A 26,573-nucleotide genomic window follows, 5' to 3' on the forward strand; every position below is an offset into this window, starting at 1 on the left:
TACAGATTGTGAAAAAGGTTATTTGTGAAAACGCATTTTAAATGTGACTTGAAAAGCCTAGGGACACCTTTTTATTTTAGATAAAAAGATGAAGGTTCTGTAATTTTTTTTACATCCAGAAGCAAGAATAAGAGTCATATGCAATTTACTTGAAATTTCTGTCAGGAGCTTCACAAGTTGATCTGTTTTCTAAATGCCTGAAAGATTGACCTATTTTAGAAATGTAAAACTTGAAATAATTTTAGATTTTAAATTTATGAATATGGAAGGTTATTTTAAGTTTTATTTTTTTAATTAATTTTTTGGTAGCATTGGTTAATAAAATGAGATAGGTTCCAAGTGTACAATTCAATAATCTATAATCTCTATATTGCATTGTGCGCTCACTACCCCAAGTCATATCATCGTCCATCTTCATATATTTGACCCCTTCTCCTTTCTTTAAACAAAATAACCCCCAAAAAGGTGGCTTGTTAAGGGAGTGGAGGTCTGAAGTCGTGTCGCTAAGGCCCAGAAAGCAGACTTTGCCTTGCTAGGGAGACTCGCCATTGCAAGGCAGCCGAGCAGTAGCGGCTGAGTTGGAGCCAGTGTGGGGCACGTTGCGTCTTCCTCAGGTGGGTGAGCCTGAGGCAGGGGCGGGGGGGTGAGGGCCGGGGACCCGCAGAATCGCCGGGTTACTCCTCTCACCTTGAATTTCCTGCAAGAACCCGCCATCTCAGTTTTTTCCTTTTCCTCGAGCGTTTAATCAGCATTCGTAGAACTCAGTCCTTGCCTTCAAGGTGGTCAGAGTCTAGGAAAGAACACACTTGTCATCCTCACTTGATACAGGTGGAAGGCCCGCTGGCCATCTGCTTACGGCATCACGGGGCCTGACCCGCAGTTTTATAGGGACAAGCGACCTGTCACAATGGTGCCAGGCAAAGTCGGGAGCCAGACCGACTGGTTTCACATCTGTGCTGCGCCTTTAATGGCTGTGTGACCTTAGGCGAGTTGCTTAACTGCTCTTTGCTTCAGTTCCTAATCCGGAACCGAAACAGAAGTATTAGTGCTTATCACGTGGGGTCGTTATGGAGTTTAGAGAGATGACCATGTGGAGAATGTTTTAAAAATGGTGCCCGACACCTGAAAAGTGATAGGTAAGTATTTTCATAGTTGGCTTAGAAGTCTGAATTCTTCGGTTTACCGTGTTCAGAGCAGACTCTTCTTAATAAGTATCTGTATTTCAGATATTCGTGCACGAAAAGCATCATGTCCAGTGCTATTCACACCCACCAGAATGATTAAAGTTACACATCTAATTTCAAACGTTATCTAAAAGGGGTTTCGATAGGAAGGCTCACCTGCTGCCATGGGAAGGTCCATTGGTACAACTGCTTTAGAGAAAATGTCTGCTGCTGTCCCTTAAAGCCGGACACCGGCCTCTTCTGCGTCCAGGGACCCCGCTGCTGGGGACACCCGGCGGGGCACACGCACGGCTGCACGGGAAGACCGCGGCGGGAGTGCACACCACGGCCGGGAGGAGGCACGGGCCCCGGGCAGATGCGTCGGAGCGTGGTCACGTGGGCCAGCGTTTTGAAGCAGTGACCAGGGACCAGCCGTTGCTACGTACGGCAAGGTGGACGGATCGCAGCGTCACGACGAGTGAAAGGAACCAGCATGAAGTCGTCGCTACTGTGACCCCGTTTCTGGAAGGCTCAGGAGGATGGGCGCTCTACTCACGATGCCGAATCCGGGCTCGTGGGTCCCTCTGGCAGGATGTGGGAGCTGAGGACTGCGCGGGGCGAGCCGCGGGGGTCGTGGATGATGTCCCATTGCCTGATCGGGGTTCCGGTGACAGAGCCCTGCTTAGCTGGCGAAAATTTGCCGAGTTGTGCACTTAGGGTTTATACCTTTCTATGGCTTATTTTGTGTTTGATTAAAAAAAATAATTAAAAAAAAAAAAAGATCACAAGCAAATAGAAATTCTCCCTGGAGAAAGGTGAAAGCTTGGGCCTCAAATCGTTTCTGTACCTTTACATCTAGAATTGCAAGTGCCTGATCAAAAGGGGCAGGCGCGCCAGCGGGCCCCGTGCGAGGAAACGAAGCAAGCAGCAGACACGAACCACTGTGGATGCAGACAGCGACGCCAGCTTCAGCACAAGCCAGCTCGTCGTGACCGAGGAAGTAACGGACGAGACGGACGTTCCCGCGAAGCGCTGGAAAATACGGAAAACGTGGACATTCCAGCCCCGAAAGACATGAGAAAGGACCGAAGTGGTGCCGATAGGTCGGACGCGGGCGGAGGAGGAGGGGGGGGGGAGCCGGACGTGACCCCGGCCGCCCCGAGACCTCGAGCCGCCCCCTTGCCCCGGCCGTGTCATGTTGCTCGTGTCCTCCTGCCCCCTCGCCGGCATGTCGGCCCCGTGAGGACAGAGATGTCCGGCTTCGCTTCCTCAGTACTATGTCGCCAGCGCTTAGAACGCTGCCTGGCACGTAGTAGGCGTTCAGCTGCGCCTGTGCCCCGGGGAAATGGAAAACCCGACATAACATGTTTAGCATGACGTACGCGACGTGGGCTTCGGAAGAGCTGAGTTAGTCCCCGTTCTCCGTCTTTGTGGGGTTTCTGGGCGAATTCCATTTCCTTTAATCCTCTGTTCTGCAGTCCTTCCGCCCCTTGGTTGTGGGGCTTCTGGGCTAATGTCTTTGCTGTTTTCTTTCCCTTTACAATATTTTGAACACCTTGTCAGATCCAAACAAATCTAATTCCATCTCAGAAACAAACCGCGAGAAGAGGACGCGTTCTATGAATAATTGACAGAGCTGCGTTTTAGAAAGCTGTGTCTGAGTGTGGACAGAATCGTAGCTAAACCGTGGTCAGCCGTTTCTTTATCTGAAAACCACAGTGGTTCATCCTGGTTTTCACAAGCCCTGGAAATGCAGACATCGCCGTTTAGACAATTTGAGGAATTTATCACATTCTGCAAAAGACAAATACCCGGCCCCGGACCGTGCCGATGTTTCTCTGGCCTACGAGCACGAGGGTGTTAAAGGGGTAGATGTTTAAATAAAACGAAACCGCCTCTCATTTTATTTATGGGCGAGAGCTGTGCCAGGCAGGCAGCTTTCATAAATATACCTCTAGCTCACTCCTCCCACAAGCCCTGGGAAAAGCAGCCAGGGTGTGGATTGTGATGTCCACTGGCAGCTTCTAGAATCGAGGTTCAGGGGGGTCAGGCAATGTCCGCAACGCCACGCAGCTCCCACGAGGCCGTGCCGGGGGCTGAATGCAGGCGTCAGACCGCAGACCCAGGTGCGCGCCTCACAGCCGCCAGCGAACGCCTGGGGGTGTCATTTGCTGGTCGAAGTAATGATGGTCTTTAAGTGATTATGAGAAAGATTCTTATTTGGAATTATTGGGAAGCCTGTGATTTTGTCGTTAATTATGAAGCAGCTTGGTCATGAGATCTGTTTGTGGTCATTGGTGACACTCGACAAGGTTATTGTTACTCCGAACCCCAGCAAAAATGAATTTCTCGAAACCTCGTTTTTAGCTAATCTTTCTTTCATAAACTCAAAATAAGCTTTTAACGCTGTATTGTATATGAAAACTTGTTACAGTCTGAAATGACCAGATAGCACCCTAATTAAAGTGAGGCCTTACGTGGAGTAATTGTTTTTTTTTTTTCCCCCAAAGGACTCAAACCTGAAGCGTTTTTAAAATCACTGTCTTTTGTAAATTCTTCTGTCTGTTTGAAATGGTTTTCCCCAGCTTAAATGTTATGCTTGATTTTACTTGTGACAGAAATAGCATTAACTAGGTCATGCTGTTTCCTTTATCCCAGAAAATCTCTTCTTTTCAAAGCAAGATTTCTCTAGCGTTTGGCCCCGTGTCGGCTGGAGTTTGCAGGTCGGGAATGGGAAATGCAGACTCCACCTGCGTTAGAACAGTTTCTCGCGCCGAAACGAAGCTCTGGCGTCCGCTGCAGGTCCAGGTCTCCCCGGCAGCCAGGCTCTGTTTAGACATCTTCTTTGGCAAAGATGAAAACTCGGAGGTGTAGCTCGACGCATAGGCAAGCCCTTTTTATTGAGGCAAGAACGTGTGTTAACGTACACTTATTTCTCACCCGTGTGTGTTCACTGTTTTTTAATGACGTTGCTCTGACTTTCAGAAACAGAACACAGACTCTTAAAGGGAAATACATTTCTGGCTGAGGGCAGGGAACGTAAGATGGACAGGGAACGCTGGACAGAAGAATTCAGGTGAAGTCTCATCATCAAAATTTACAATATTTTAATGTTGCGTTTTATTCGACAGTAGCCACTGATGTGGGCTATTCATCTTGAAGAAGCTATTGCCCTGTTTCCTGGCACTTGTTCTTTGATTAGTTCTTTCCTTCATGCATCCATCCGTTCATCCGTTCAGCAGACGCTGCCACATGCCTCCCGTGCGCCAGGCATTGGGTGTCCGAGAGAGCAAGGCCTGGCCCTAACCCTTGGGACCTGGCCGACCGGGGGGGCGGGAAGGAGGCAGAGGACCGTGGCTGCAGGGTTTCAGTCATCGTGGAAGGGCGAGGTTGGGGCTGGTGAACGAGCCGGAGGTCCGCTGGTGAAAGGCCCGGAAGGCGACGTCGGAGGAGTCGCAGCACGAGGCCTCGGTCTCCAGGCGACTCGCCGCGGGCAGGCCTGTGAGAGGCTTGCTTAGCAGGCAGCTCCGGAGGGAGACTTCGCCAAGGGAGCCCCGGGGGCATGAGCCACGGCCTCGTGCTCGTCCGGCGGGGACCTTCTGAACGGCTCCAACGCAGTCACAGTGAGAGTGGAGGGAAGGGGCGCGTATGAGGGGGAGGTGGGGTGGCGGAGCAGGGGACACGGGCTCCACAGGCACGGCCGCCGTCGGATAAGTGGCTTCTCTCTCGCTGATTTTTCTCTGTTTTGAAGACGATGTATATAGGTACGAGTCTCTTTGAGTTTATCCCACTTGGAATTTGTGGAACTTCTTGGTTGTGTAGATTGATGTTTTTCATCAAATTTGGAAGTTTTTAGCCATTAGTCCTCCAGATAAGCTGGCTGCCCCTTTCTCTCCCCGCCTGGTCATCTCATCCTATTTCCGTGTTTGCTGGTGGCCCACAGGACTCTGAGACCCTGTTAATTTTCTGCATTCTCTTTTCCCCCGTCTTCCTCATACTGGATAAGCTCAAGTGATTTATTTCCACAGCCACTGATTCTTTTTTCTGTCTAGTTGTATCTGCTATTCAGACTCACAGGTGAATTTTAGAATCGAGTTGTCCTATTTCGCAATTCTAGAATTTCTTTGGATTTTTTGAGAGTTATCGTCTATATCTTTATTAATATTCTCTGTTGGGTGAGGCATTGTTCTCATACTTTTCGGGAGTTCTTTAGACACACCGATTTAAACGTTTTGCCCCAACGTCCAGTGCCGCAGCGTCCTCGGAGACCGCTGCTCTTGGTTACTCTTTTCCTGATGTAGCGATCACACCTTCATGTTTCTTTGCATGTCACATAATTTTTTTTGTTTGTTTAAAACTGGACATTTAATGCGTCAACTGTGAAAATCAAATTCTTCTCCTTCCCCGGGATTTCGTTTTGTTTTCATTTTGACTTAGCGACTTTTCAAACTAAAGCGAAGTGTCTGAGCTTTGCCCCATTAGTGATCAGCTAACGGCTGGACAGGGGTTTTATCGAATGCCTGGAAACCTAGCCCCTTGTCTTCGCCCAGAGCCCGTGGGCGCCCGCTGGAGCACGTCAGCTCACAACTAAATCTACCTTAGCCTTGACCTTCCCTCTTATCCTGGAACTCAAGGTCAGCACGAGGAGAGGGCTCAGGGCCGCGATAGGTCTCCTGGGCACGTACTTGGCACTGTGTGAGCACACAGTCCTTTAGAGTTCCAAGGATCTGTCAGAGATGTTCAAAGCCCACGCGGCCAGCTCACGCCCCCACTTTTTCTTGCAAGCCTGTTGGTCGCCATGGTTTTTCTCCACCACCTCAGGCAGCAGAAATCTTAAATAATTGCCTTTGATTGTTTCTTCGAATACCCGTAGGGAAAAGGGGTCTTACGCAGGTTGAGCTCCAAGTCAGGTCAATGAAGGCATCCCTCTGGGAATGGGGTTCTGATAAAGCTCCGCCCTGTGCTGCCCCCTCCAGGGGCCTCTAGCCTGCTGGTTTCCGTGGCGATCGTGGTGATCGGCTTTCATGGTTCCTACAGAGCGGGGAGTGAGGGGGGGGGGCTGGGACAGATGGGAACATCGCCAAGCTCACTGTTCATGCCAAGATTCCGCCATTGGAAAAATGCTCCTTAGATCTCGGCAAGCCTTTGGTTAGATTTCCAACGATGAAAAAATGTTAATTCCGACAGTTTTTGCTCGTTTCTCTTTGCCTTTCGCCTTTGGAGGTTCTTACTCCGTCGTTTGTGCCGATGTCACTCTTATATTTTCCTTCACACCGTAATTAGATTTACCGTTAAATGCCAGCCGACGTAATAAAGATTCACTCAACGCCGAATGCTCCTTCCGAGAAACTTCTCTGAACGTGTCCGTACTTCTGTTGTATTCCAGGACTACGACGATGGCTACAGCACTGCTTATGATGAGCAGAGTTACGACTCCTACGATAACAGCTACGGCGCCCCAGCCCAGAGGTAAGGGCCCGTCTCGTGACCAGCCCCGCGGCGGGCACGTGCGCCCTCCCCTGCCCGCGCGCTCCGGGGCGAGGGCGGCGACGGTCAGCGGGGGAGGGTGACTGGCCGTGGCCTGCGCTGCGGCGTGTTTGCTTTCATTGGAGAAACGCCGTCCCACCAGCGAGCACGCGCGACTCCTCCCAAACGCACCGTCGCGTCTAAGCAATGAAGCTGAGGGCATAAAAAACGGACATCGTATGTCCTCCAGCACTCTGAGTGTCCGGTAGGTCCCGAGGGGGACGACGTCTGCCCGGTCCCTGGTTACGCGGTCCCGAGGCCCAGCGCCACGGCAGGGGTGTGAAGCGCCCTGCGTAGTCGGCGCCCGGGGGCAGACGCGCCAAAAGTTTTGCTCCTTGGCGTCTGGGAACCGTTTCTGCTCTTCGCCAGCAGTCAGGCCTCCTGTGTTCTAGCCACATCGCAGTCCCGTTTGCGAAGAAGGAGTTCGTTCCCATTCATTTTCTAAATAAGCGTTTACCCAGAAATAAGTGTTATCACAGGCAAAACAGAGGCGTATAGTTACCTCTTCCGATAACACACCTCCATGTTTATTGATATGTGAAATCAGTGTCTATTCTGTTCAGAATGTTTTCCTAGAAGCCTGGGAACCTCTTGCTTTATGTTTAAAATGCTAAGCGGAGGACAAAGATAGACATACGTAAACAGTATGGGCTACGATGAGGCGTAAACTCGCTGCTTAACTCAGACAGAGCCAGGCAAGCCTTGAACGGATAGGTACTCTGATTCGTTTAATGCTGAGGTTCACAGTGATATAAAAATGTATTTTCTTTTTTGCTCATACCGATTTGTTTTTTCTTATGAAACGTAACCCATAAGTAGTCTTCAGAGTTTGACTCCCAGCTGGGCTTTTTAGTGAGAGCTTCGTGCATCGTGTTCCTCCCTGGGGGCGCGTTGGCACGTCCTGGGCTGGCCGACACCGGCCCGACCTGAAGGTGGCAAGAAACAGGGAAGCCGGCGGCGGGGGTGAACCAGGCGGAGCGGGGCGTGCGGTCCCCGAGGTCCTCTCTGAGAGAGAACGAAGTGAAAGGACTCCTGTGAGGGGGTCACAGCCCGGGTCCCCCCTCGCCCTGCGGCTCCGAGTCACTCCGCGCCTCTCACGGGGTGGTCACAGGGAGCGGGGGCGCCTTGCGGACGGGTTCTCCCCACAGGCCTGCTCAGTATAGACATCTGCCATAAACTGGGAATTGCAGAGCCCCCTTGAAAGCACGAGCCAGCGGGGTGGGACGGCCGGCCACTGGGTGAGCCCCCTCTGCCCCGCGGAAGGGTTCCTTTCAGGGTTGGCTATTAAATTTCAGACACCGTAAGCATTTCATGAAAGTATAGTTGCAGAGACAACAGTTCCTCTCAGGAGGTTTTACAAAATTCGAATCGTTTCCCCTCGATTTTCAAATGTCTCGTGTGGAAATTGGAGTCCAGACGAGAGGGCCCGCAGAGCAGGGAGAGCTTGGTAAGGTTCAGCGACAGACACCCCCAGTGACCCCTGTAGTGACCTCGACGGTGCCGACATTGTAGTGTGAAACAGCATTGTGTGTCTAACGTCACACGTTTAACGAGTAACAGGCTGTAAACACAGTCGCCGTGCAGAGAAGCGTGGCCTGTTCTTTACAGTATTGGACTTGAACTTACTACACATTGGCTCAAACAGTTATCGATTAGTTCCTAAGGACATGCAGCTCCTGACTAGCTCTCACGAATAAGAAAGAGCAAGTGATAAATGGCCCCTATCCTGACGGACCTGCCCCTCCCTGGCGTGACTCGAGCCTCCACAGAAATCAGTTGTGACTTCTGGAAATCCTCTGTAAACATATTCATTTCATTCTGAACTAAATGGAATGAATTTTTGTTTGCTGTCTTCTTCATGATCGTCGTAATGATCCCAATTTACAGTGTGATGAGTGTGGTTAATATAATCCTGTGTTGGATTCTAGAAATTTGCCAAGAGAGTAGATTTCAGGTGCTCTCATCACGCGAAAACCTAACTCTGTGGGAAGATATGCAAATGAGCTTGACCGTAACAGTTACTTCACAATGCATCTGTATATCAAATTGTCGTGCTTGCACCGTAGATATAATTTTTATTTAAAATATGATATTTGGTCTGTGTTTCTGAATAGTTTTAACTTCCCCGAAGAAATGTTTGATTCCCATAGCCATCATATAGAAATAGAAAGGAGAACAAAAAGGATTTCAGAATGTGCTGTAACCCTCACCCCTCCGAGCGTAAGGGGATGACCACAGGGTAGAAATACCGAGTTTCTGGGCGGGTTTGGTATCGACATGCTAATTTCCTGTATCACTCTGTGGTTTGACTGTACTTCTAAGCGCACCTTTCATTCCGTTCTCCAAAATCACTATGATTTTCATGAAAACACTTAAAACGACTGAAAAAGGAATTGGAAAGAACAGCTGCCAATTGGGCGGAATCCGTTAAGTCTAGTGTCCCGCTATCTGTGTCTTTTACATGTATTAGCTCGAATTTTCGTAATGACTCCACACTCTACGGTTTTCACGTGCGGAAGTCGAAGATGGTGATTTTAGCCACTTTCTCAAGAATACACCCCCGAAAAAGCACTTGAGCCTCTGCTTTTGTCTGACTTTAAAAACCATTATCCAGCTAGGGAATTTTTTTAAAACATATAAAATCATTGGTTTGTTTTTTTTGTGACAAAACTCCTAAGCCCCTTTGTCTCGCTAGGCAGAGTAACGGAAGCTGTCAGAGGCTACGCGGTCTCTCGGTGTGTCTTCGAATGCCAGTTCCAAGGAAAACGAGACAAAAATTAATATTGCCGCGGGGCCTGTCCCTCCAGTGTGACAGTCTCCCTATTGGCAGCTTTGGCATTTCATATCCCACAATGTCTTCTCGAGGTCTGAGAATCATTTGGAATGTTCACTTTGGAAACGATCACCTGTTGTTTAAGACGTAACCACTTAAACACCAGTAAAACTGTCTTTCAGATACTGCTACTGTGTTGTGTTGGCAGTGGCTGTTTGGGACTTTAAGAAGCAGTAAAAGTTTGGGCTGGATTCAGAGTTTATTAACCATGCCTGTAAATTTTTTGTCAAGTAGACGTTTACCTAGTTTTTAGCTACTCGCCGCACAGCTACTGAGGGCACCGCTTAGCACAAACGAAGCCGCTGGCAAGCACGCGCTTCTCACGCGGCGTTATGTAAGCATGGAGCAAAAAACAGAGATACCAACCCAAAGTATCCCGCGAACCTGTAAATGTGCTCTCTGTCAAGGACCTCACAGTTAAAAATTAAAGAAGTGGGGACTGTAGCACCACGGAGAAGCTGCAGGCTCGAAGGGGAAAGGAAGGAACGGCCCAGGGCTGCGGCGAGGCTGGCAAAAGCATCGCCGATGGGGATCGGCGTCCGACCTCGAGCCCCTGCCGCCGCGCGTGGGCGCATGTGGGGGCGTACGCGCACACCCGTCCACACACACACACGCACACACACACACGCACGGCCCCTCCGATCTTGACTCTAGCCTTAGAGGATGGATCATCCCCCTTTCCCTCTTGAGAAAACAGACATGGCCAGGGTCAGCAAGTGGCCGGACACCCGCGCTCAGTGGCACTGTCGATGTCGGTCGCTTCCTTCCAGTGGCCGCCGCGTTTTTCAGAGCCGCACGCCTGCCGCGGGCGTTTCGCAGCGTGATTGCAGGCGGTGCCAGGGCGGGCAGGCTTCACAGTTGCGATGCTTAGATTTTAAAGTTACTGTAAAAATGCAGTTTGCACACCAAGCTTGTGATCGTGTGAATATTGTTGCTGTAATTCAGTTACGATACGTTTATTTTCAGTTAATGTCGGGTTGCAGAGTAGTATTAAGTCACTGATAACGTCAGGTTGCAGAGTAGTATTAAGTCACTGACAGGAAGGGGGTGACCTGGGTGGCAGAGTCTTGGAAATGGCCCACGAAGGGCTGACGTTTGGCATGCGCCATGCTCAGTGTTTGTCCCACTGGCTAACGAATCAGCCGTTGCGTTTCGTGGCCGAAATTAAAGTGCGACCCCGTGAATCCGAGAGCCGCGATTGGGCTTCACCCCGAGCTACAAAGCCCTTCCACTAAACTCGATCCCTCGACTACATCGAAAATTAGCTGATAAGTTTTATATCATCACCAGGAAATGTCTTAGCATTAAACTGATGAAAAAGAAAGGAAAAAACAAAGTAGGTTTCATTGAGTTACTACACTTGGAAGGAATGAAATACCTCCTGGGTCCTTGGGCCGAGCACTAGCTGCTGCGTTAGGTGCTGCCGTGCCTGTCCTTTCCCTTAATGGCCGAGAACCTCCGTGAGATTGGCAGTCCTTAATTTTACAGAAAAGGAAACCGATGCTCAGAGTTGTGAGCTTGGCCAAAGTCACGTGGCTGGTAAGTAAGCCGGGGCTCATACCCGCTTCTCTTTAACTCGAAAGCAAATATTACAAACAAACAAACAAACAAATCCATCAATCTATCTATCTATCTGTCCCCGCACGTGGAGAGAATGCCGGCGCTTGTGCGCTGGGCGCGCGGCATCTTCCTGCGTGACCGGCTCAGGTGTGCGGGAGCCAGGCGAAGCAAAGGCCGCCCCGGGGGCGGCGACCCAGTTGCCACCGTCGGCTCACACTCTCTGATGTTCTTGAGCAGACACGAGATTTATCGCGGAGGAGTTGTAGAATAATGGCCCTGTGTGGAAACAAAGCCCTCCAGGGAGATGTACTACATCATTTGGATTTAGCGCTGCCATCTGCTTAATGGCGCCGCGAAGACGCCGGCGAGGCTCGTGATCGGCCACTCGTAGCCGTGACAGATGCCGTGCAGAGCGGGCAGACCCGGGGAAGCGGCTCGTTACGCAAACGCGCGTTATGTGACGGGATTTCCAACAAAAAGTAGGGATGTTGGCTCTCAAACTCCCGATTTTAAACCCTCACATGGACTTGGGCAAGGTCTGTTAGATAAAGCTTCCGCTCCATGAATCGCTCGTGGGGTTTTTATTTTTTTTCCCCCCTCATGGTTCATAAATTCTTAAAATGTATTTTTTTATTTATAGAAGAATTTTCTTAACACATCCTGCGTTCTTTTTAATGAAAGAAAACGATGCCACGTCTGTATAATTCCCAACTTTTAAAATCGGGTGGCATGATTCAGTGACGAGACCCTGGGCTGTAAAACCTCACAGACCTGGGTTCGAATCCCAGCTCCATCGCTTTCTCGGCTGTGTGATTTTGGCCAACTTAGTTTAACTTCTTTGATCCTTTTCTCATCCGTAAAACGATGATAGTAATACTTGTGCGATTGTGCTTGTACGAGATAGCAGGTGTAAGTTACACATAGAAGTTCAGTAAACGTACCAAGGTCATGGTCCTTGGTGCCGCGTGCTGTTCTAAGCATTTTACAGCCTCATAAAGGGAGGTTACTATTATTGTCCCATTTTATGGATGAGGAAGACATCGAGGCACGGGTATGGCGGACCTTTCCTGAGGTCCGTGGAGAGGACGTGCCGGAGCCGGCATGCGAAGCCCAGCAACTTGGTCCTCTGCCAGGACCTCTTGGCGTCGCTCGTTGGGACCCGAGTATGGCCTCCAGAAACTTCTTCTAGTCTTTTCCGAGGGAGGCTCTTAGTAAAGTCCCAACAAGCGAATGATCCGAATAAAATGATGCGTGCCATGTTGATTCCCCATTCGTGACATAAAAAGTTATCGAAGGTCTCCTTGAATTTCGATCATTTATAAAATCGTAAAATGTTTGGAAGCCTGGACTTGTGGTCAGAGCTGGAAGTTGCTTGCGAGGGGTGGTTTACAGTCATGTCAGTTTGCGTGAATTTCTCAGAATCCGGTCAAACTTCGTTTACGGGACTCCCAGTTTCAGATGCTTGGGTAACTCAGACATGGTGTAGACTGTATTTTTTCATGTCTGTCATTGTGAAGGAATATGTTCCTTTTGAAAAGTAGTTTACGAGTGTACATCAAGAGCCTTAAAAGTATTTGTAACTTCTGACCCAATATTTGTACAATAAGTGCCCCAACTTATTATATAATGAGCGTTTGACAGTGTAAATATAAAAAGAACAGGCAGTTTCTGGCAAGTTCGGAGAAAGAGATAAGACATTTTGGATATGGAAAAAGAAAACCCAAAAAAACAAAACAGTGCGTATCAACCTGACCAAAGTAACACAGATAAAACAGTGGCTCGGTCAGGGCCAAGTCGTGACTTGGTTAGTGAGGGCGAAGGGCGTCTCCCTCGATTGAGCCACACTGCCTGGAGCCGGTCACAACTCTGCCATTTGCTGAGACAGCAACTGTGGTCGAGTCATTTAACCCGCATGTTGGGGTCCTCATCTGTAAAATGGGGGTGACGGCCTCAGCAACCACCTACCTATTAGGGCTGTTATAAAATTAAACAAGTTAAGACATCGGCAGCACTTCGAACAGTGCCTGGCACGTTGTAAACTCTATCATTAGCATTCACTAAAGTTCCTTGTTCTAACAGCTCTGGGGCTAAGTGTCTTAGATTCAGAATTGTGGTTACATACCATGTTATACAATTCCAGTGCTTCTCCGGGGTGGCGAAGGCCCCTTGGGTTATTTCCAGTTTGTGACCAAGGAAGACGTGACTACAGAGGGAGGAAAAGCAAATTTTAAAAGACAAAAGGGTTTCTGGAGGGGCGCGGTATTCAGCCTGGGCAGTATGAAATCCTACCAAGTATAACAATACCGCTAGCGCTAAAAAATAAGTTTTGAATAGAATGAGTTAAAAGGACTAATACAGAACGTTGTGTCTGTCAGGAGCCATCATGTTCGCAAGGCCTCTCTTGGTGTGGCCTTGATTTTTCTCTCTAGCCTCATGTCAGGTCAGCCACTCACACAAGACGCTCATGTTGAGTTGTCCAGAGCAGTTCATTGATAACTCGCTCAGTTACACACGGAATAGCTCTCAAAGCATAAATGAGCAAATGTAATTTCGTCAAATTCCTCATGGCCCCTTCAGTTATTGTCTTCACGTGATACTTTTGAGAAAGGCATCGCGGTTATTTGGCGTATCTCTATAAAAATTGACGTGCGGTTGTTTAGACTTTTCCAAAATGATGCAACTTGGAGACTTTGCTTTTCTCTTCAGTTTAGTCCATGCCCGGTCGCTTGCCTCAGCACTTCAGTTACTTGACTCGGGTTATCGCACCCAACAGGCTCCCCTGATCCTCGACCCTCCCCTCCCCCTCCCCCCGTGTTCTACTAAGTACTAAGCCAATCTTCTGTGTTTCAGAACACTGTCCTTGTTCTCCGGTATGACTTATCGGACTATTGAGGATCTGTCTCCTTTTCGTACAGAGAGCCCCTCAATGCTTGGGGCCCCTTTTCCCATCATCGTATACTTCCAATACCTAGTAGTACAGGACGGATCAGAAAAGTGATCTGTCTGCATTTTTCAGTTAAATCGATAACGTTTAAGAAGTCCGTATCTGCTGTGAAAGTTTCCGTATTGGCAACGTGGCAAGAAGTCAGGTGCCAGTGAAAGTCTAACGTGACGGTGGCCGTGGCCCTCGGTTCTGGCCGCCCAGAAGTGTCGCGTACACAGCCTTCAAAAGGAAAAAAGTAGGTGCCCACGTCTGTCTCCTGTTTCTTACTTTGCATCTGGGTCTCGGCGTAGCCCAGCTATCTGAAAATGTTTAAATGCTACGGATAATTTGGGCGAGCAGCCAAGGTTGAGAGCCGCTCTTGTCGGTCAGTAAGGATTGTGCATGGGGCACTTTGCACAGTGCCTCGCGGCAGACGGTCGCTGTGCAAACGTTTGTTTCCCATAGAAGTAAATTATCAGCATTTTTGTTAATGTCTCCCATCGATTCGTTCAGAAAAGTATTGAGTGTCTACTGTATGCCAGGAACTTGAATAAGGTGCTTGAAAAGTACTGATGACCAAAAAGGATAAAGATACCAGCACTCCTAGAGCTTAAACTAGTGACAGTCGTGATTAAATACAGCAGCCATGTTCAGCTTCACCGAGAAGGTGATTTGAGATTTGAAGGATGGGGTGGAGTCTGACTCGCGATGTCTGTGCGAGCAGTGGTCTGTGCGGAAGCCCTCTGATGGTGGTCTTGTGTATTCTAGCATCCTAAAAGTTATAATTTCCTTCCATTTGAATTTATAATTTCAAATTTTTCTAGCAGAAAAGTTAAGATTTTTCTCTTTGGAAGAAAATATTTTTGGACATCTTGGAAGAGAATGTTTTAGCTTTTCGAGAGTAGGTTGCAATAACTCCTTCCTATCTAAAATCAACCCCAGTAGGATGAAACATAAAACTATGAAGGTAACAGGGGAAGGCTGTTTCCTACACACACTAGCGACGTCCTGGCCGGTAAGTCTCTTTAGCAGGAAAAATAATGGCTCTCGAAAATACCCAGGTCCTAATCTGCAGACCCTGCGGATACGTTCGTTCCCTCACGTGGCAGAAGGGACTTCGCAGATACGGTTCCGTAAAGAACCTTGATATGGGGAGATTATCCTAGAATATCTGGCTGGGTCCATTGTAATCACAAGGGCGATGGAAAATAAAACCACACGGGAGGCAGTCAGAGGGCCGCGTAGCGATGAAAGGCACAGAAAGGTGCAGCGTTGCTGGCTTTGGCGATAGGGGGAGGAGAGCAATAGCCAAAGAATGCGGGCACCCCCAGAACCCGGAGAGGACAAGGAAACGGATTCCCCCCAAAGCCTCCGAAAAGGAACACGGACCTGCCGGTACCTCAGTTTTAACCCAGCGAGACTTCTCTTACACAAAAGTAGGACATAAAAATCTGCGTTGTTTAAATTGCAAAGTTTGTAAGACATTGTCACAGCATAAATAGAAAACTAATACGGTCACTAACAGCCTGAAACAAGAAGAGATATGTTTTGTGCATATATATGTCTTGTTTATCTTATTCTCTCTGTTCTTTTCCATAAACATCTAGCATTCAACAAAAAATTACGAGATAAGAAAATGTGACCCAGAGCCAAGAGAATAGACAGCCAAAAGGAACAGAGAGGCACAGAGATTAGGATTGTCAAACAGGGTCTTAAAAATGTATCTGGTACCTAGGTTAAAGGATATTGTACAAAAGGTAGACAACACGAATGAACAAATAGGAATTCAGCAGATGGAAACTAAAAAAAAAGAGCCAAGTGAAAATGCTAGAACTAAAAAATATTAGAGACGAATAGTCATTTCAGCGGCCTTAATTAGTGGATTGAAATGACCCAAACATGCACCGAATGATAGAGAAAAGGAGACAGGGAGTAAAAGGAACATTGCGTCTGAGGATCGGCGAGACAATGTAAAAAACAACCTACCATTAGAGTCCCAGAATGAGAAGAGAGGAAATGTGGGCCAGAAGTGCTTGAACGAATAACGGTGACCATTTTCCAAAAATAACGAAAAGCATCATCGCGCAGATCCGCAAGTCTCAGAGAACCCCAAGCAAGATAATTGTAAATAAAAACATGCCGGGTTATAACATATGTAAATTGCTAAAAATAAAATTTAAAAAAAGGAAGAAAGAAAAGGAAAATCTTGAGGGCAACCGAAGGAAAAAGACATGTTACATACAGAGGGAAAATAGTAAGAAAGATGATTGACCTCTGATCAGGAGCAGCAAGGGCCGGAAACATGGAACCGTGTCCGCAAAGGGATGAAGAAAACACCTGCCAGCCTAGGATTTTATATGTTAAAAATATCCTTCAAAGAGTAATATGGAAATAAAGAGGTTTCAGAAAAAACAAAAACAAAAAATGAAAAGCTGACGGCTCGTATCCAGCAGACCTACACTACCAGAAATACTAAAAGATTTAGGCTGCAGGGAAATGACACCTGATAGAAAACTCATTCTATCAGAAAAAAGTGAAGGACGCCTGAGAAATGGAGAAAGATCAGCAGAAGCCACAGTGGGGGGACCAAGTGCCAGGCTCAGGGGCGCGTCAGGCTTTTTGGTCCTCGGAGACCAGGGTGCTCTCCACACCTGCTGCCACCGTGCTGGTCCCCGCTGTCATCTTGCTTCTGGACTAGGAGGAGCCCACCTGCTGCCCGCCCCACCTCCACTTGTGACCTCGTCCCCTCCACCTGTGACCTCGTCCCCTCCACCTGTGACCTCGTCCTGTCCCTTGCCCACACTGCAGCCAGAATGGTTTGTTAATGTGCTATGATTATTTGCTCTCATAATACCAAGCAATTTCCCACCGCAACTGCGATTTTATAGTGAAGTAATTCTCCAATCGGTGTGTCGTCTTCTTTAAATTTCTTCACCGTCATAGTCTCCTGTGCCTGTTACAGTACCCGAAGTATAGAAAATGCTCAATATTTATTGAATACATATGGAGAGGTAGAATTTTACTTCACATCACTAATTTTAAAACAAAGAACGTATTGCTATCTAGATTTCTTGCGATTGAATTTGAATTTATTTGCAGTTGCTAAGGGTAGTATAGTTTAATTTATTTTAACTCTGCGTATTTGAAGAACGAGACTGCGCAATTCGATGCAAGGTAGTATGCTACCAGATTTTCCAAAAACGCTGAAAACTGTGTGCCAGCCTAACACTCCTTACGTGGTTGCTGACAGTCCCACAAAAAGCCAGACGAGGTTCTTTCCGTACTCACGTGCATAATATTTCACGTGCGCGAACACTGCGCGTCGCAATCAGATTTCCTGAAAGAGTAACAGATAGTGGCTTTGAAATCCAGCTACCAAATGTATCTCTCAGAAATCTCCCCCCAAAGAGTCCTCAGAATGGCAGATGGAAGGATCAGCTGCAAAAGCAAGTTCGGGGTCCCACAAACACACCCCACGAACAAACGCCCTCAGGAAACACTGCGAGCTGCTCGTAAACGTCGATAGACCATTTCGGATGCCACTGGAAGAGCCGAGGTCCCCGGCGCAGAAGGCGGCACGCCTCGGCACGCAGTGTGGTCGCACCCGGTTTCACTGGAGGGGATACAGAGAAATCGGTGCTGAGCCCAACCTTCATTTTGTTCTTGGTTCCAGAATCTTTTTGCGTTTTTTGAAATGTGTAGGTTCATATTTCATCTTTTCAGAATCACTTCTCAGCGGGCTTCCCAGCCTCCTCCTCACCTGGGGGTCCTTTTCCTTCTCTGTGGACTTCACCTGCAACCCCAGTCACATCCCATCGCGCTCTAATACATAGTTTTTATGCTCTATGCAGAGAATTTTCATTAAAGTCTCTTGGGCTATCTGGTGATGATAGAGATAATTGACAAAATTTTTAAATTATCTTGTGTCGGAAAAATAAGTTCGAAAAAATGGATCCGTTTCCTTGTGTTCCTTCACAAGAAATCTTTCTTTCTGATGTTAACGCATCTGAGAAATTAATTTGATGTTGAAATTAACAGCCACAGTACAAATACTGAAGCTTGAGTCAAGAGACGGGTCTCCTCTTGAACCCAGCTCTGTCATGTGTTACGTGACTGTGAGCAGGCCCACAGCAAAGCGTATGAAACCTCGGGTTTTACTAATAACGTGAGTGGGCAAAATAGCATTCACCTTCCTAAAAGTTAAATGAAATTGGGAAACTGCAGAGTACTGTGCAGATAGAAGGAAACTAGGTTAGACTCGCTTCACGAGAGGTTGAGTTCCTCACTCTTGCTAAGCAAAAATTAGGCTGGATAGCATCAAATTAAGCACTCTGGGGAAAATATTCCTTATTTAGAAAGAACTCCTGCTTTAATAACATTGATAACAGCTGTCTTTGAGTAAGAGCTTAATGTATGTGCATAACACATTATCTTATTTTAACTTCACAGCAATCTCGTGATTTATTTTAAACGCTATTTTATAGAAAATTGCATTAACTTTGCCTAAGCTTGCACAGAGTAGATGCGAGAGCCTAGATTCCGATAATATGTTTGTTTGATGTCAAAGCCTCATTCTTAACTATTAATTCTGTGCTTTCTTCCAAACTGAGTATGATACGATGAGAAACCCGCTTAAAATGAAAGTGGGGGCATGTGAAGAGAGGCCAGTGCCGCGCAGACATCACAGCTCCGGCGAGCATTGCTGAGCCTCTGAGGCTTCGCACGAGCGACTCAGGTGTGTCGGGAAGAGTAAAGGCGCAGAGTGAACTAGAGAGCGTCTCTCGGACACAGAACTCTTCTTTCGATTCTTGTTTCTTGGAATCTAATCGAAAACCTATTTTCTTAACTGTGTAGACCCATCTGCAGCCTCGGAAGCAACCTTTCTGATGGGAAGCAGTAGCACGGCTGAGGTGTTTTCTGTTAAAATAAGCAGAGTTGGATATCTCTGCGTCAGAAAACTAGAGATCCGCCGATAAAGTTCTTGGTCTCCTGATTCCTTTTTCCACCCTCAAAAAATGAGTGAGGGCCACAAAGTCCATTAGCGTGCCTTGTCGATATATGTTAATGCTTCCCGTATTCACAATGAAAATATGTTTAAAAATATTTATTAATCACGAAATATGTAACAGCAATCAACCCATTGCATGTTAACATAAAAAAAATTGTTTTTATAGAAAATTGCTATTTTCAGAAAAATTTTTCGTAAGAATTGTGGCACGGCCTTATGTTTCTTGCAGATCTCTTTAATGTCTGGCTTCCCAGAAGCTAGCTGGAGTCATATCTGTTTCTGCATTCAGTCTGATGTTATAAGTTGTTCTGGTTGAAGTACTTGGAATGACAAATGTGTAACTGAGAAAGGGAAAAACATCTCTATAGCCTTTCACGTAATTGTGAATATTCCTCTTTGATACCAAACCAGAACTTGGAAGGTCGTAGTTTCTTAAAGGTCAGCTGCAGTGGAGATTTGAAATCGTATTAGTAAACTTTTTCATACTCTTTTATGCTAAAATACTTTGGACTGTCTGACACTTGATGGGTTTTGTAACATCATACCTGGGCCATTTGAAAAATAGTGGTTCGCCGAATGAGGCGTATTTTCACCATGCTGTGACACATTTTATCATGTAATATTTAAAAACATCAAATTCATTATTATCACCGCCAGCCGCAACGGAGCAGTCTGTACTGGCTCGCCGTCAGTTTATTGTGGCAACTACCAGTGTGCCAGGATTCTGGTTTGCACCTGAAAGCTTGGATTGGTCATCGGTCACGAACTGTCACTTGTCTTTCTTCGAGTGACAGGCACATCTCATTCATTTTTAAGAAAACAGCTGCCAGCTATCTAAGTCTAAACAATCGAGTGTGCCTGCTGTTCATCTTTTCAAGTGGAAATGGCGCTCTGTGACAGAGGCAGCCAGCCGGGCTCGCCGCGGCCACGGTTGTGCCCGGCGCCTGCCCCGGGGGTGTCTGTCGTGAGCACGAGTCTCACTTCATCGCACGAGATCGTTTAAAGGTGTGCACTTCATAGTTAAGATTCATTAAAGTGAGTAATTTTTACTACATCGTCAAGGACATTTTAAAAAACGTATTTAAATTCGTTTCAAGAACACAGTGCATTGGTTAGATATCTGTCTAGTTCATAAAACGGTCCCCTCAATTGCTCCCTCCCTCCCCTGGCCCTCCACCTAGCCATCATATGAATGCTAACTGCAGGGCATTTTAAACGGAAACTACCTTGAAAAATAAATGAATGAATGAATAATTAAAAAACACCCACTAGGACAGGTGGGCGCCACCGCCTGGATTCTGGCTAAGGCTCTAATCGTTTTCCCCACCACGTTGGGTGTAAATGTCAGCGCAGTGAGAGAGGCGAATGCCGTCTTATTCCCGTGAAAGCAGCCGGACTTGGTGGATGCCCGGTGGGGTCTCCCAGGCCACGCTGGGAACCACGGCTCTGGGCCACTTTGGAGAGGCAGGTGTCTTCATGCTCAGGGGGAGGGAGGGCTACAGGGGGATCCAGCAGGAGAGGAGAACGAGGCGAGTCACCTGAAGCAGCGTGCACCTACCTGGTGTGGCCTTCACGTCAGACAGATGGCAGTTCGCGCTGCGGGCTCCTGGCGGGCAGGGCCGTCCTGTGCGTGTGCCCGCCCCGTGGTGGGTGCTCTGGGTGCCCGCTCAGGGCTGGGCCCGGGCCCCACACAGCCGAGCTGCCCTGTTTACCTGTGGCATTCTCGGGCCAAGAGGATAAAGAGATGATTAACAGCCACGTATTTGGTCCGAGCCCACTCAGCAGAACACAGAAGATGGACATGAACGAGGCTTCCGCCCTCTCCCCACAGAAGAGATGACAGTCACCCCCAGCTGGCGGAGTGGCTCCCAGTGGGAGCCCTGATGCACGGGCGTCAGAGGCGGGCCGGAAGGGCAGCAGAGCGCGGCGTGTGACCCTGCGTCTCACGCTTCTGCCGCCCAGCTCGTCCAGTTGGATTCTGGAACTTACCATTCAGCATCTTCCCGGGGAAATTAAATGTTATGAAATGTCGTGGGAGCACTCACTATTCGATATGTAAGACTTATTGAAAGCAGACTGAATTTTTTTTAGCCAGTTACAGTGAAGGAGTTCATCTTTTAGTTATCTGTGATCATGGGAAAACAAGAGTCTTCCTAGCATTTAATTTTAAATATTACTTTTCATTTATTCTGCTTTATCTACAAAAAAGTTTGAATGGTTATGCAAGGATTAAAGGGTCCTGGGTAGAAAGCCAGTATAGAGCTGTTATCGGGGTTATGGGGGTTCAGTCCTTAATTTTTCCTGTCATATAATAAAAATGTATTGAACGTTTGCTAAAATATTCTTTTTTATCATAACGATTACAGATAAGATTTTTCTTATAGGAATGGGCCAAAGTAATCAGGAAAAATGTCAGTCCTTTTTATCTTAAATTCAAACAGCACAGAAATTATTAAATGAACTAAAGGGAGTCACTAGACCTCCCACCCAAAAAAGTTGTCACAGCCGTTGCAACTAAGCCTTGTTATTACAGACGGTTCATTGAGACATGAACAAAGCATTCATATCGGTCTTTCTTTTTTCTTTGTCTTTAGAATGCTACTGTATGCTAGGAATAAATTCTGTAGAGACAAGTATGAATTAGACGTAATTCTCATCTCCTGGCCTCATTTTTCTTACCTGTAAAATCAAACAATGTATCTACTTCAGACAGGGGTTTTGAAAATTAAAAGATTATACATTGTAAACTTAAAAAGATTTTTTTTAAAAAAAAGAAAGGAAGATTGAATCAAGAGGCTGGGCTGAGAACATCTATCTGCTTCAGTCATGCCCCTTCTTAAAATCCCATGATGTTACAGCAAAAAGTTTTAAAAGATTCCTGAGAAAGAGGAAGCAAATGAAACCAGATCGATGAAAAAGCAAAGTCGAACAGAAGCCCATGCAGGAGGAGGGCGCTGTCCGGGGAGACGGGGTGGCTTAGGGTGGACTCGGCCCCCGTGCCGACGGTGAAGCAGACGCGGGGAGAGGCTTGGGGGACACTTCATAACTGCCCGGAGCGCCGCCTTTGGAACAGCTGGCGGCTCCAGCCTCTAACCCAGTAGCGCTCAGCGGGATTTGTTCCCAGGTTAAAGCTGTAGTCACGTGGAGCCATCCTCAGACAGCACCACCCTGCTGCGGGGGGAGGAGGACAAGAATAAGAGACCCATTAGTTGGTCCCCCGCCCAGTGTTATAGTCTGTCCCTTTTCCCCAACCACCAGGGGAAAAAAAAAAGCTATTTTAAACAAGGGGACCAGCAGACTGAGGATCTCAAACTCAAAAATGAACACACACCCACGATTTACTAAGGATTTAAGAAACAGGCTCAACAAAGTGTGAAACTAACAACTGGAGAGAAAACAGCTCAAAGACTAGAAGGTGATTGTAAAACAAGTAATTTTTCATACAGATAAGAAGATGTCACATCCGTGAAGCCATAAAGCCCCAACCGCCTGAGGAGCTGGGAATTAAAAAGTCAGTAAATGGCCATGTAGTTTGCTAAATAGCACCAAAGGATGAAGAGCTATCAAGTATGGGAGAAAAATGTAGAGACATGGAAGATAGAGCCCAGACGTCAAATGCAACCTAAGGGGGTTACCAGAATGGAAAACAAAGAGAATTTAAGGGGAGGAGAGAGAGCTTTTACGAAGAAGAAGAAAAACTCAGAAGTCGAAGAAAAACATGAGTTATTGTTCACATCCGAAGGGCGTACCAAGTGGCCAAACGGATGTGAACATGACGACAGGTAAGGAGGAAGCTCGTGCCGAGCGCGAACGGACTTGTACGACTCTGGTTGAAAGGACAGAGTCGCAGGTAAGGAGGAGGCAGCTTCATGTGCAGGAAACACCGCCGTGGTGGCATCGGACAGGCAGGCTTGACTTCCAGCCTCGGTCCTCACTTGCTCACGTCCATCCTTGGGTAGTTAGCTAACCTGTCAGAGCGTCCATTTTCTCGTCTGTAAAGGAGAAGGAATCACACCTAATTTATCAAGTCATCATGAATTTAAATGAGAAACATACACTCACATACCACATCTTTATGTCCGTCTGTCTGTCTGTCTGGGCTAGACGTGCCCGGTGACTGCTAGGCGCGCTAGGTGTCTCCCTGCGGAGCTCACGAGCCGCGTTTCAGTCCGACCGTCGCGCGAGGATTCTCTTTCCTCCTCGGCCAGTCCCCCACCCCGGCTGCTCATGTCACCTCCACTGAACAGCCTCCCCCTCCTCGCCTCCCTCTCGCCTCCCAACCAAGTTAGGAGCGACCCCAAGGCGCCTCGGACCCCTGTACTCGTCCTTACTGCCCATTCCGTTGCGATTAACGTGTTCGTCTTGGCTAGGTTCTTGAGAGCACAGATGACACTTGGTTTATTTCTGTATCCGTTTTTCAGAGCGTTTGCTGCGTACATGACCACACTTGGGCTTAGTACCTTGTTTAATTATTTTTTAAGTGTATCCAACGTTCAAAAAATACTAAGTGTCTTCGAGTCCTGTCATGCACCTGCAGAATTTAGTGGGGGGGGGGGCGAGGGGACGAACAGCCTCATGTTCACCTTCACGCATGAATAACACTTTGTCTTGACTCAGTCGCCTTGGCACATAGTTTTCCAATAATTTTTTTTTGTAATTTATCCAGTTACTGTATTTAATAGATACGTGCTGAGCCCCTGCTGTGTGCTGGGGTTTTAGCTCATCCTCGGAAAGCGGGACACGTCTCCGCCTAGCAGGCAGTCGAGGTGCGGGCAGGGGACGCCGGGAGAGCGGTTCAGACGGGCCTGACGGGGACGAGCTTGGGGCTCAGCTGCTACCAGCCGCCCGGCTTGATGACAGTCTTGCAACAAATCATCAGAAACTGGGTGAAATGATAGAAAATGTCACTTTAAAGTTTTCACTTGTCAGAACCAAGATTGTCTTATCACCAGACCGCGGCTGGACCAAATTACGCTCCCTCTCATCTTTCTGTCCCCGGGAGAACCTTCTTCACCCCGCCGTTTCTGTGCCGAGCGTGTTAGAGCGCTTCACAGACAAACGCCCCCTCTCCGCCGATGCTCATTACTGCTCAGCTCCCCTGATAAAGGGCAGTCGGCCTGGTCAGCAGGCGACGTTCGGCTCTCCTGCCGATCAGCGGCAGTGCCTGCCATTGATGGTTTTAAGTTAAACAGTGAGGACCCGTCTCAGTGAAGGAAATTCTTTTCCGTGTCCGAAGCAGTTCTTCTCGTGTTCTCTGTGCAGCAGATACAGTTCTCGGGACCATCAGGTTTAATTTGTCTGAGCAGCCGTCACGGCATAACTTTTGGACCTTTGAAAAGGAGACTGAGGTTCACCTAATTTAGTGCTGAGTTTCTAAGAAAAACACATTGGCCAATGTATTTTCGACAAAGCGTGAAGATGCGGGGCGTCGGGCTTCGGGGACGCGAGCGCCGCCCGGGTCTGAGCGTCTGGTCCGGTCCGGCCGGTGGCTTCGCGGATGAAACGCTGGCCTCGCTGGCAGGACCACTCCCCAGGGCTGCCCCGCACCGCGACGCCCAGGCTTAGGCTCCGATGTCGTGACCAACATTTGGCCCTGATGTTTCACCTAAAGGCTTGTTTCGAAGTGTCTGTCCTCAAGATGAGAAAAACAGTCCGCTGTAATAGCAGTTCTCATATTTAAAGCTACAAAAGTCAAATTGTTTTTTTTTTTGTTATTGTTCATTTTTGCTGGATCGTTTTTTTCGTTTTAAATATGAAAATTCCTCTGCTCCTTTTTCAGCCAGTCCCTCTGCTTTGCTCCTCGCCATGAATGTATATTATGTCTTGAGAGAGAATTGGGCCAGCGGGAGGGCAGGGAGGACCCGAGGCCCGAGCGAGTTGCGGGGACGGGCCCAGCCCCCGCAGACGGCGTCCGGGAGGTGGCCTTCGGGCTGGAGCCGGAGCGGGGGCTGCTCGGGAGGAGAGGCTTCCGGCCACCGCAGGGGCAGGTGTGCAGCTTACCTCTCAGGGGGCCGGCCGTTCTGTGCTCGGCCATCGGCGTGTGACTGCTCCGGTGTCATTCACCCGAGAAGGAACTGCGGGAGGAGAGCCGGCTGCGGGCCGAGCCCACGACTGTGTCCCCGCACCCCACTCTCCGCGAGGTCTCAGGCGGTGTCCTAGTCTTTCCGATGCGCAGTGTCCTTGTCTGTGAAGCGGGTAGGCCAGTTCCTGCGTCGGGGGCTGAGGCGCTGGCTCCCGGGGGCCCTCACCGCGCGGGTCTCCCGGTTCCCCTTGCGACTCCCGAAGCCGCCGAGCTGGATCGTTGCCCTTTTCGACTGGAACTTCTGACTCGACTGCCCGCAGCAATGATAGGGCGTATTCCCATGACAATCCAAGATGACCTGTAAAACGGTGACCAAGATTTCCCTACAAAATAAGGCAGAGGGAGGGACGGGAGCCCGAGGGGCTGAGTGGACGGTCTTCCTCGGATACTCAGCATCGCGTCGCACACTGATTGCTTACTTTTTCCCTGGTTCAGTCATCTAGATTCCCCATAAATTTGTTCCTTCAAAACCTTATGCCTGATTCAACGCAGCCAGCCGCGGTGACGGGCCCCGGTGCCCGGCGTGGGGAGGATGCGGAGTGTGGGAACCTCCACCTGGCCATGCGCACCGAGCCCCTGACGCCGTGCTCCGACCGCGGGGTGCAGGGCTGGCCGCAGGGGGCAGGCACGTGCGGCCCTCGGTCCCGGCCGGGCCGTTAGGCCACCCCCTCCCCCCCCCCGCCCGGGGACACGAGACGTTCCCCTCGGCGCTCGCCGTCACTGTCCGGTCAAGCGAAGCGGCCACGGTTAGGCGCTTTCTGGTCGGAGCGGGCACGGGGAAGCGTGGCCTTGCCCGCTCCTCCTCCCGCACCCCCAGGGCGCCGCACACCAGCCCCGCCCCCCAACTTGGCGCACGGCGCGGTCATCGTCCCCCGCAGACTCCGTTCTTCCGGGACCGGGGCCGTCGTCGTGACCCCCCGTGCACACTCGGCACCTTCTCTGTGTCGACCGGCCAGTTGCTGAGGCCGAGGCGTCAGCACATGTATCACGTATCAAAGCCGGGGGGCCGGGAAGGGGCCCTTTGCCCGCCCTGAAGCCCCAGGCCCCTCGGCGTTGTCAGCCCAGCGGGAGTTTCTCGCGGTTCCTAGTCGCCTCTGTCTTAGGGCGCTCCCGTGAATGTGATCCGAAGTCGCAGCCACGTCATTTTGTCCCGCGTTCTCACCTTTGTCCTCTGTGTGCTTTGTCTCATTCAATGCAGTGGCGCTGACTACTATGACTACGGACATGGCCTCAGCGAAGAGACGTATGATTCCTACGGTGAGTGAGTGGCCGGCGCGAGCCGCGAGCGGACAGGCGAGGTGCTCGTAGGAACACCTGTCTCTTAGCGGGGGGCGCGTCGTAAAGACAGCAGCTCATCTGTGCCTATCTGGCCTTTTTCAGAAGCTCCTTTAAGATTTAAGTTTCATATTTAAAGAGGGCTAAAGACTTGCAGAAAATTGCAGGAATTCAGACAATGAACTTAGATTTCCTGTTTGGGT

General features: G+C 48.7%; 1 protein-coding gene across 5 annotated transcripts in view; it reads left to right on the forward strand.

Annotated features, from left to right (window-relative positions):
- Positions 1–26,573, forward strand: part of KHDRBS3 (KH RNA binding domain containing, signal transduction associated 3) — a 96,593-nt gene that overhangs the window by 65,022 nt on the left and 4,998 nt on the right. For all 5 annotated transcript variants that reach the window (XR_004954679.1, XM_036233054.1, XM_016145626.2 and 2 more), the window contains exons 7-8: positions 6,550–6,632; positions 26,294–26,352. Coding sequence is in view for 4 of the 5 variants with exons in the window: in XM_036233054.1 (XP_036088947.1) it covers positions 6,550–6,632; positions 26,294–26,352 (142 nt within the window). In the remaining variant the exon portion in view is untranslated. The remainder of the gene's footprint in view (positions 1–6,549; positions 6,633–26,293; positions 26,353–26,573) is intronic.

The sequence above is a fragment of the Rousettus aegyptiacus genome, unplaced genomic scaffold (genome assembly GCF_014176215.1).
Source record: "Rousettus aegyptiacus isolate mRouAeg1 unplaced genomic scaffold, mRouAeg1.p scaffold_m13_p_15, whole genome shotgun sequence".
Taxonomy (NCBI): Eukaryota; Metazoa; Chordata; class Mammalia; order Chiroptera; family Pteropodidae; genus Rousettus; species Rousettus aegyptiacus.